At 45.5% G+C, this 10847-nt stretch overlaps 1 protein-coding gene and 1 pseudogene across 1 annotated transcript; one reads left to right on the top strand and one right to left on the bottom strand.

Moving 5' to 3' along the window:
* Positions 1 to 2909: 2909 nt before the first annotated feature.
* LOC133919081 (pentatricopeptide repeat-containing protein At2g22070-like) lies at positions 2910 to 5480 on the bottom strand. The gene has a single exon (XM_062363329.1). It carries the CDS (start codon positions 5478 to 5480, stop codon positions 3690 to 3692), a length of 1791 nt encoding a protein of 596 aa, XP_062219313.1. The 3' UTR covers positions 2910 to 3689.
* A 234-nt stretch (positions 5481 to 5714) lies between these two features.
* On the top strand, positions 5715 to 9582 carry LOC133919082 (GPN-loop GTPase QQT1-like; annotated as a pseudogene).
* The last annotated feature ends 1265 nt before the right edge of the window (positions 9583 to 10847 follow it).

The raw sequence follows: 10847 nt of genomic DNA, 5'->3' as shown, positions 1-10847 counted from the left end.
GAGTAATGAAGTTTATTTTATTTCATATGCTTGAATTCTCATGCCTTGTGTGCAAGTTTTTTCCTTTCGGTTTTGATTTTGATTTTTGTTTTTGGGTTAAAATTTCAACACCTTGTGATTCTTCTTATTGCTAGAGGCATAAAATTCACATACACACGCTTATGTGATGAGGTCTTGAATTCTCTTAGACTCTAGATAATCAATTTGGAAAGTTTTGTTATTCGGTGTTCTTCTTTTTTTGTTTCTTTGCTAGTTGTGATCTTTCGAGTGCTAAGACACATAGATTGATCTTAAATATAATATATGGTTCATATCATCTATGTGTCATGTTGTTTCAATTTTCTCTTGTTAAAACTTCTCTCGATTTTTGCTTCCGTTTGAGTTTTGAGTGCGTTGGGTGATCTAAATAGAAGAAAACCATCGATTTTATAAAAAATTTATTGAGACGCCTATTCACCTCTCTAATTATCAATCATGTTCCTCTAGTCATTCCATGGTACACAATCAGAAAATTGTTCCTCTGACGTGAACATCAAAGGGGGCCATAGGTTAGTTATCATATCAGAAGGCGGTCACACCAGGGGAGCCTCAACCGCATAATCATCCCCTCACTGCCCCACTCTGTCCCGAGGCCACCACCCTTTCTCCTTCCTTCCCCCTTGTTTGGCTTTCGCTTTCTCTTTTGGGGGTCTCACGCATGCTGTGCTTCTCTATGGCAGGCCATGAAACACTAGGCTGAGTCCACCACCGGAACCGGCGCTGGGGATGTCATGCCAGTACACGTGAGGCAAAGGCAACCCGAGTGGGACCCACCTGTCACTCATGCAGTGGATGCTTCTTTGGCGCCATCCCCTTGGTGACGTACTGATGATGCAGTTCTGCGTTCAATCTGGTGTCCACATTGCAAGATTGGATCCTTTGAACATGGGCAGGCTCAGATGCCCACGCGCAGGTGTAATGTTTGCTGTTGCAGTTCTGAAGATGCCAGGCGGGTGGGGCGAATCATCCTCAGGTGATTACAAGTTCAACGCAGAACTCGTACTATTTTGTTTTGCAGTTCTGAAACTGCTGATCTTCTGCGATGATTGTTGATGTTTTTGTGTTTTACAGAATGTAACTTGTTTTGGGAGCTGGGACAACCGAAAATAGCCAGCAGTTATGAATTAGCAAATCCTATGTTAGTCTTAGTACTTGTGGAGGGGAAAACATCTATAAAATTGCAGCATTCGATAAATGCATAGGAAAAAGGTGATGCAGGACAGTAAGCACGCTGCAGAACTTCACATTCAAGCAAGTTCATAATTGACATAATGTGGAATAAGACTAGTTTCATGCAGATGCAGATTTGGTTGCTGAATTTGCAACTGTGGGAAGCAATATGAACCCAAAGTGGTTCCCTTGATTCATTTCTTTACCATTTGTAATCTTACGCAAACATTTGCTGCAGTAGTTGCAAATCTTTGAGGAAACGGTTTGGGCATTTACTTCATCCAACTGGGCCTGATGATCAAACACTCAAGCTTTTTGATCTGCCTTTGCAGGGTTTCGGTTCATCTCTGCCCTTCCAAGAAACACCACAAGATTCGCAAGCATGCAAATTTTCTCGACGACTCCCAGGTTCATGTGCAGCTCCAACTTCCAACCGAACATCACTCTGGAACGTATTGCTCGACTTTAAGGATGCTGGATGCCGGATACAGATACCCTGGTGAGTGAGTGACATACTGACACGGGAATAAAGAGGCATGTACATAGAGGAATGCCAGGCGGGCACATTCTGCTTGGCACAATGGGATTCATCATTCAGCAATATGCCTGCAGGCTGCAGCTGCTCATGGTCTTGAGGATACCGGCACACTCTGTCTCGTGCGATAAGGGAAGGGACATCACAAAGTGATGGGGGCCATGGTCGCTGGCTGCCAGAGAAGCGAGAGGAGAGGGATGATGGGGGCCATGGTTGCTGGCTGCCAGAGAAGCGAGAGGAGAGGGATGCAGTGCAAATGCAAGGCGTGGTTGGTGCGTCTCGTGTCGCCATGGGTGCTGGGTGGGTCGCCCACTTCTGGGCGCGGCCTCGGAGGCTCTGGTTCGCGCTATCGCGCCCGTGTCAGGCCATGCGCAGCGCCGGCCGAGGAGGGTGAGCGGCTCGGCTGGTGGCCACGCGGCAGTGCCGCCTGCCGGCCTTGCCTGGGTGAGGTGATGGCGTCGTGCGTGCGGAGTGAAAGGCCAGCTCGTGTTCATGGGTTGTTACTGCATGTCGACATCACCTGTGACGATTGCTCGTCTTCTTTGTTTCTCCTCCTTTTCTTTTCGCATTTCATCAGTTTTCTCGTGTTAGAAAAGGACCCATGCGTGCTGTTGTACAATGGTAATCTGGTTATCTGGATGGCGGTGAGAAGATCACCTCAAGACCTCAACTTGCATGGCATGTGGATGCATGCTTCTGTCAACACAATAACAGGCATCACTCGATGTGTTCATCGAGGCATTTTCTTATCCAACCAACTGTATTCATCGACATGTATATGAGCTTCTATTTTCCTTGATGATGCCCCACTTTCGTTTTCTCTGGTGCTGCTGCAAGTGCCTTTCGGATCATATCCATCATCCGATTGGATGAGAACATGCACGGTCGCATTCAACCGCTCACTAAAAATTTGTTACCGACTTTCTATTTTTCTGCGAATCATTTTGTTACCGAGATGAAACACCTAACAACACGCATGGATGCACTGTGCGTGAACTTGTACTAGCAACAAATGTCCTCCTAGCTTGGGTCTTCGGACAAAGAAGATTGCTCATAGATGGTCATAGCTTTGAGGACCGGCATCAGGAAGTGGAAAGTTTGCATAAAACGTAACAAGTTCTTCAAGTTCCTCTTCCAGCTTTCCAACACAAACGGGCCATCAATATAAAAGGGGCTCAAATTTGCGATCTCAAAAGTCTTCGAACATACAACTCTTCAACTGTGATCCACAAATTTTCAGCCCAGCAAACATAGTCACATATAGAGCATGCCATTATCCCAAGGAGCTAGTGTTGATTCTTAACAATTCACAATGACATGGGCTCTAAACTGAATTGTCCATCGTATATAAGTCAGACATTCAGTGAACCTTTCAACAGTCCACAATCTTTTCCCTTGGTCTGGACAGCAATGTGATCAGTTGTCAAAAAGGTACCTACAGTTACAAACTAAACTAACTCGGAATTTCTCTTTACCTTCCTAACATGAATCATCATGCTGAAGAATCAGTCAATGTTATTTATTTCAAAAAAAGAAAGATCACATGACGGCATAGTGCAGAGGAATATTTGATATTTTGATTCTCGAGTTAACTCAAAGAACTCAAACTGAACTGGGTCAAACTCTTGCAGGTTCTGATGTGGTTGAACCCTGACAGAATTTACTGTGGCCCAAAGCTTGGAACCTTGAATCCAGTGAAGTTGATTCTCTAAGTAACTTTTTGAGCACTTGAGCCCTCAAATTGAAGATTCAAGAACTGAGCACGAACAGAATTCCTATGCTGTGGAGCTCTTTTGCAGCCTCCTGCCTCACAAGGCTCAACACTTCCATGACAAGGAACGAGGATGCTGAAGGCAAAGCAGTGGGCCTCGCCTGGCATGGCTTATACCAGAGTGATTGTCCCGGCAATACCAGAGCAATGCTTTTTATACATGGGCGGATTCCCTCAACATAAATCAAGCTGGTAGTCAGTAGGATCCACTGCTATGCGCATATGATCGAAAAGCTTGCCCAACATCTCATATATCTCGTCTGCCTCATGATGAGACATGTCATCAGCAACGAATACGTGTTTTGCACTCCGCACTTCGATCCAACTGTAAGCCTGATCCTTCCTCAGGCCCTTCTCCTTCATGAGTCCCCTGATTCGACGTGCGTCATCCCACTGTCCTGCTGCTGCATAGATGTTTGACAACATGACATACCGACCACTGTTCCCAGGCTCTAACTGGAAGAGGAACGCTGCCACTTCCTCTGCAAGCTCGATGTTTCCGTGAAGACGACATGCACCTAGGAGAGCACCCCATGACCCAGCTGTACCAGGACCAACCCTGGATGACAAACCTTTGATGAACTTACTTGCTTCTTCCAGCTGGTGATTCCGACCAAGAGAATCTATGAAGGCAGCATAGTGTTCAGCCCTTGGTTCAAGACCATGGTCCTCCATTGATTCGAGAATGAGGCGTCCATCAGATACTAGACCAGAATGGCTGCAAGCCGTGAGGACAGCAAGAAAAGTGACATGGGTTGGCCGAACTCCAGCTACCAGCATCCTCTCAAACACTGTGAGCGACTGCTTTCCCAGGCCATTATGCGAGAACCCCATGACCATGGAGTTCCAAGAGATGAAGTCCCTCTCGGGCATCCTATGAAACACTCTCATGGCGGAGGTCATGTCACCGCACTTGCAGTACATGTCAATGAGTGCGTTGTGAATGAAAATGTTGAAAGGGTCTGAACCGATGCTCTGCCGCAAGATAAAACAATGCAATTCCTTCCCCCGTGCGATGAGCCCGAGTTTGGCACATGCACCCAAGGCCGAAACCAAGGCGAAAGGCGTTGGCGCCACCCCCTCACCCAACATCCGTTCAAAAAGCTCAAGAGCAGCCTCCTTCTCCCCATTCTGCTCATGCCCAGAGATGAGTGCTGTCCATGCAATCCTATCTTTCTCTGGCATCATGTCAAACACTTGCACTGCCTCATCGAGCCTCTTCGCTTGGCAGTACCCAGCAATCATTGACGTCCAAGAGACCGTGTCCATGATGCTGATCTGATCGAACACCCGCCTCGCGTCCTCCACCCTCCTGGCCTTGCTGTAGGCGTTCACCATGGCATTGGCCATGATGACAGTCACCTCCATCCCCGACACCACCACCGCGCCATGCATCTCCCTTAGTGGCCTCGCAGCTCCGAGCCCCGCGCATGCAGTGGCAACGCTGACAACAGTGAAGCGGTCGACGGCCAACCCTGGCCCCAAGAACCTGTCCCTGGCCATCCAGGAGAACACAAGGAGCGCCTCCTTCTGCCGTCCGTGGTGCGTTAGGGACGAGATGACGGTGTTGTAGGAGACGACGTTGCGTGAGTCGGCCGGCATTGTGTCGAACAGGTGGAGGGCGTCGGGGAGGGTGTCGGGGGCCCGTGAGAGCGCGGCGAGAAGAGTGTTGTAGGAGTGCGGGTTCTTGTGCGGGAGGTCGTCGAAGGCGGCGAGGGCGGCCGCCGGGGACGGGAGCAGGGAGTATAGCGCGACGAGGCGATTGGAGAGGAGCGTGTGGCTGGTGAGCGCCGTCTTGACGAGAACCGCGTGCACGGCGCGACCCAGGCGGAGCACGTCGCCCGCGGAGATGGCGCGCTCGAGGACGTGAATCACCTCCGGGACGGCGACGCCGGCCGCGGCGGCGGCCGGAGTCCCAGGGCATGGCGCCGGGTGGACGGCAAGCGGCGGGAGAAGACGGCGCATGCGTTCCCCGCCGAGCCGAGCAGCAGCAGCAACAACGACCAAACCGGCCCATGAAGCCAGAAGCTATTTACCGGGCCGTCCATGGCATCGGGCGGGCCTCATGTTCGGCGCTCCTCGATGGGCCAGATGATTAAGTGAAGCAAGCCCCCGAAGCGTCTGCCTCTCGCCTTGCGATTGCAGAACTCGGACTCGCCGCGGCACCCATCTCCGGCGAAAACCCTACCCTGCCCCGCGCCTGAGGTAGTCGGTAGGTAGGTACGGGGAAGTCGTAGCTGGAGCAGAGGAGGCCTCGGATATGGTGTTCGGGCAGGTGGTGATCGGGCCGCCGGGCTCCGGCAAGACAACCTACTGTAACGGCATGTTGCGGTTCCTCTCCCTCTTCGCCGAGAAATTTGAGATTTTGCCACTCTTATTATTGGCGCTCGCTAAAATGTCATTAATCCCCCTCCCCGACCGCGCAGGTGACGCCCGCCGCTCCCTCCTTCCATCTGAACAGGCCCGCCTCCACTGGGTCGAACCCAAGCCCTGGACCGACGCAGCCATCGTTCCTCTTCTTCCTTCTCTCGTCGCCTCTCTCTCGTTCGCGCCGCCGGTCCCCTCATCTGTGTTGGTCGCCTCTGCTGCCCGAGGCGATCGATTCAGCTGGGGGCAAAGCAGTCCATCCATGTCCGATTTTAGCTGAAAAAGAAAAGAAATTGAGGAAAAGGGATGGTAGCATTGTAGCGAGGTAGGCATCGGCAAGAGTGGCATTTTAACGAAGTCTTGTTCACCGATAGCATTTTTGCGAGCACTGGCAAAATCCCAAATTTCCCCTCCTCGGCAGGTATGAAGCTTCGCTGCTCCAGCGAAGTGGAATGCGCTTGGCCTTATCTTACTGTTCAGTGTGTGCAGTACTTACCTGGAGACCCGCTGTGTGATTCAATAAGTGGCTATGGAAATCAAGAACAGTACCCTCTTGTGCTCAACTCGATTGGCGAGTGTTGAGAGGTACCGTAGTAACATCGATTGCTGGGCTAGAAGTTGTGCTCCTCAGCTTCGTTTTGGTTGGGATAAAAGTTGGGGAAACGAGGCGAAGTTGGTAATTTCCTCGCATGGTTTACCTTGTTCACGTGCTGCTTGTTGGTGTTTCAGGAAAGTTGCGGTTGTGAATCTCGACCCTGCGAATGATTCGTTGCCGTATCCTCTGTTCTTTGAGCACTAAAATGCACCTTTTCCTATATATTCTCACGTATCGCATACTACCTTAGTGTTCTCTGGTCACACTTGAAATGTGTCTTTGACAGTGCTAAATAGATACGAATGTGCCATAAACATCGAGGACCTCATTAAAGTCAGTGATGTCATGGCTGAGCACTCACTTGGCCCTAATGGAGGTGATTCCTAGCCTCCCTACTGCTTTTCAAGAATCAAGCATACCTGTTTTTCTTTCTAAAACTATGTCTACTTATGCTATGCTGTTGATATCTATGTCAGGGCTTGTATATTGCATGGATTACTTGGAGAAGAATATTGACTGGTTTGAGGAAAAATTGAAGCCCCTTATTGAAGGTGAGTACGAAATAGCTCTCTGCACTAATAGGGTTATATGGTCAGCTGCAATATCCATAAGAATGGTTGTCCCAAAAGGGCAGAGCACTCTGATGAAAAAACTTATAATTAGCTAATCTCAATCGACTTGTTATTTGACATAGGGGAGCTCACCATTCCATGTGATTGGACTGAACCGTTAATAATCCCAATAGACTAATGATCCAAGCAGAATTAGAATTTTATTCAGTGTATTCTGTTATTCTAAGGATTGCACCTCAGTTTGTTTAGTTTGTTGGTGTTGTTTATTGAGCTATTTCTTAATGGTCAAAGTCATAGACTCATAATAGGGGAGCACTGAACTAGCTAAACAATCATACTGCTCAAACTATACTATTCCCCCCTATTGACTTGCAAACCTGATCATTTCTGCAGATCACTATCTGCTATTTGATTTTCCTGGCCAAGTGGAACTTTTCTTCCTTCACTCGAATGCAAGAAGTGTTATTAATAAACTCATCAAAAGCTAAACTTGAGGGTATGCATTTGTTCTCAATCCTATTCAGAATACCTTATAATGCTAACGAATTAGATTGTTCAATCTTTCTTTTCGGTATTCTGCAGCTGACTGCTGTGCACCTTGCCGATGCCTATTTATGCTGTGATCCTGGGAAATATGTGAGTGCTTTGCTTCTTTCACTGTCAACGTTGCTATACATGGAATTGCCACACATCAATGTCTTGTCAAAGATTGACCTCATTGAGAACTATGGAAATTTAGGTATCATGCCTTCCATCTTTCAATCATTTGAACATTTATTGCTGCTCATGGAATTGGATGTCCACACCAGCTTTTAATTGATTAAATGTCTTTACTGTAGTATTTATTCATCTTCATGATTGGCAGCATTCAACCTTGACTTCTACACTGATGTACAAGATCTTTCTTATCTGCAATACCATCTTCAGCACGATCCTCGTTCTGCCAAGTACAGGTGAATTTCTGAACAGCAAGCGCCTAATTTTACTGCATCAGCAAGGAGTACATACGCTCCATGTTGCATCTATTGAAGTTTAAACTTGACAAAGTTGATGCTAATTAAGTAGACCTCTCCAGTTCACTTGATCAAATACTGAAATAAGCCTACTTTTTTTTTTCTTTTTCCCTTGCCAATTCAGTTTAAGCTGCGATCAAATGTACCTATATAAAAATCTTCCAGTCACCCTGTTCAGCAGAGATTTGTTAAGTTTTATATAAGCTCTAAGGCAAAGTTGGAAATCTAAATCTGGGTTGAGGATATGTATAGTATTTCTACATTTCTATGTTGCTAGTGGATCATGTGTCATTCATTGCAAATCAAAAGACTGGTGTGGTTGTCCACCGATATGAACTTGAGATTCTGGAACCACTAAACAGTTCACAGCAAAATATGCCAATGTTGGTGGTCTTATGCTAAGATTGTATTATCTGATTTCAATATGAAACGTGGACATTGTCCCATTTATAACCTTTTTTGGTGAACCTGCTAGCAGGAAACTTACTAAGGAGCTCTGTGATGTGATCGACGGTTTTAGCTTAGTCAATTTTACAACTTTGGACATCCAGGTCTGATTTGAAAGACTTGGTTATTTCAATCCAGTTTCTCATTGTCTTATTCTTACAAGATTCTTGGCCTCCTAAGACAAGGAAAGTGTCGGCAATCTTGTGAGGTTGATTGACAAGAGCTATGGTTATATATTTTCTTCCATCGACAGTAGTGCAGTTGGATTCAGCAACAATGCAGTGGCTCCTCTTGATTGGGATTACTATAGATGTCCTTTGCTTGCTCTTTTAATAATTTTCTCAAATAAGTATTTTATCTCCCATAATGCTATCTTCAACGATCCAGAAATGCATTATTAAACCACCTCTCTCTTGCATGCGCAGTCATAAAATACTGACTATAGGAAACATCATAAGACCTTCCTTGCAGATCTTTTTACTGCATGCCATGAAATTTTGTGGCAAGCATGTGGTGAGTAGCAAGTTGATTCATCATCAGCTTACTGTTGTTATAATGCATTGTGAAATCTAGTTAGTTGTAGGAATCTTTATTTCCAATAGGATTTTGTTGTCATGTCTTCAAAATATGCTTCAATCTAACTGTTGCATCCAAATTTTCAAAATAAATATAAAATGTGCTTTTGAAGAGCCACATCCCAAGCAGAGCCTCAGCTGTGCTTGGTCATTAAACGCACCTTAGTGCTTCATTATCAGCCCCACATACTTTCAGATTACTTTTTTTCCTTGACATGAGGCTACAACAGCAGAAGTGCAGGAGAAGTACATTAAAGATGATGAGTTCGTGCAACGAACAAGCAGGATGCAATGAGGCTGACGTTGGCTTGTGGCACCACGGATGGATCATATCAGCGTGGCATACTGAGATTTTTCTTCAGTAGAACAATGTGAACTTGTTTCAACTCATATTATAGCCATACTGAGATTAGTTTAATGTCATGCTATAGCCATGTAGTGATGTCCCAATTCATTTTGTTCAGACCTTCGCCATGTTGCTGTTCCAGGCAATAGCCATACTGTCATGCTTTGTTTTAGTGTCGGTTTGCGAATAGTGAATCTAACATGGTCTAATTTACTGATGTACAGCACCGAGTTAAGTACTTTATTTGGATCATTTCTATGGTATTTCCCCTTGCACTGGTTCTGTTTCTTAATTCGGGAAGATCATGGCAGAGGTGCTTCTTTGCATCGACCTCACCAACATAAAAACCATGCTCCTTTGCATGTATCCATGGACCTTTAAAGAGGCTGGTTGGATCTCACTTGCTCCTTGTGGTATCATTTTTTACTCCTCTTGGTCCCCTAGTATCAGTATGGCATCACTGAAGTGCTTCCGACTCTTCGCCCGGGAAATGTTCAGGTCTTCTCGTAAATTCATCTCTGGACATGAAACACGTGGAGTGGTTTTTGGCCCAAATGCGCTACTGTTCTAGTTCTATCAGTTGGAAAATAATCTTACGAGACATGATCTTATATATTTATGGTGTGATTAGTTGTTCACACAGAGATGCATATAATTTTGAAGAGAAACGTATTTGATTGTTCACATATATTGTTTCAGTTTGACTGAGCGGATGCAAATATACGCTCACAGTCAGACTCAGGAGGGAAGTTCGATTCGAGCTTCCCTCCGTAGCTTGCTCGGCAGATGCAGAGTTTGCATCCGTCCATACAGGCGGATCAATTTGTCAGTATCACAAAATTATTTGTATGCGAACAACTAATCACAGTCTTTAACTTTTGTATCCGCTCATACGGTCTCATATTCGGTCAACCAAACAGAATCTCAGCTCAGCGTGTCCAGACAGATACAACTAATCAAACACTATTTTTTTTAATAAATATAACTCCGCTCAAGCTTCTTCTCCTCAGACTGCATATATGATCTATGTAGGCTAGACTTATGCGGTCAACTAATCACAACATTAAGAATTGGATCCAATTTATGATATGACATGTGTTATAAGTTACCATAAAACGTATAAATAAGTCAGAGAAAATCATAGGTGACAAAATAAATAAGAAAATAAAACATCACGTGTCAATTAGACCCCGCACTTAAATGCACAAGACATCTAGGATTATTTTCCCTATCCGTGGGCCAAATTAATACAGATAGACAGGTTCGCTCATGCATGCATGAAAAAGTAAATATCATGTTAAAAAGTGTTGCATAAGTACCAAAATTAGATTATAAAACTTTTAAAGAAATATAAAAAAATCCAGCTATAGACAGTTCTATATCTTTGCAAAAAAAATCTAGATAAATACCATTCACA

This window comes from Phragmites australis, chromosome 5 (assembly GCF_958298935.1).
Source record: "Phragmites australis chromosome 5, lpPhrAust1.1, whole genome shotgun sequence".
In the NCBI taxonomy this organism is placed as follows: Eukaryota; Viridiplantae; Streptophyta; class Magnoliopsida; order Poales; family Poaceae; genus Phragmites; species Phragmites australis.
The sequence above is the reverse complement of the archived record's forward strand: the minus strand, read 5'-3'. Positions and strand labels throughout refer to the sequence as shown.

Excerpts from the sequence above, each read along its gene's own strand:
- LOC133919081 (XM_062363329.1), bottom strand. The coding sequence starts at position 5,480 with ATGCGCCGTCTTCTCCCGCCGCTTGCCGTCCACCCGGCGCCATGCCCT.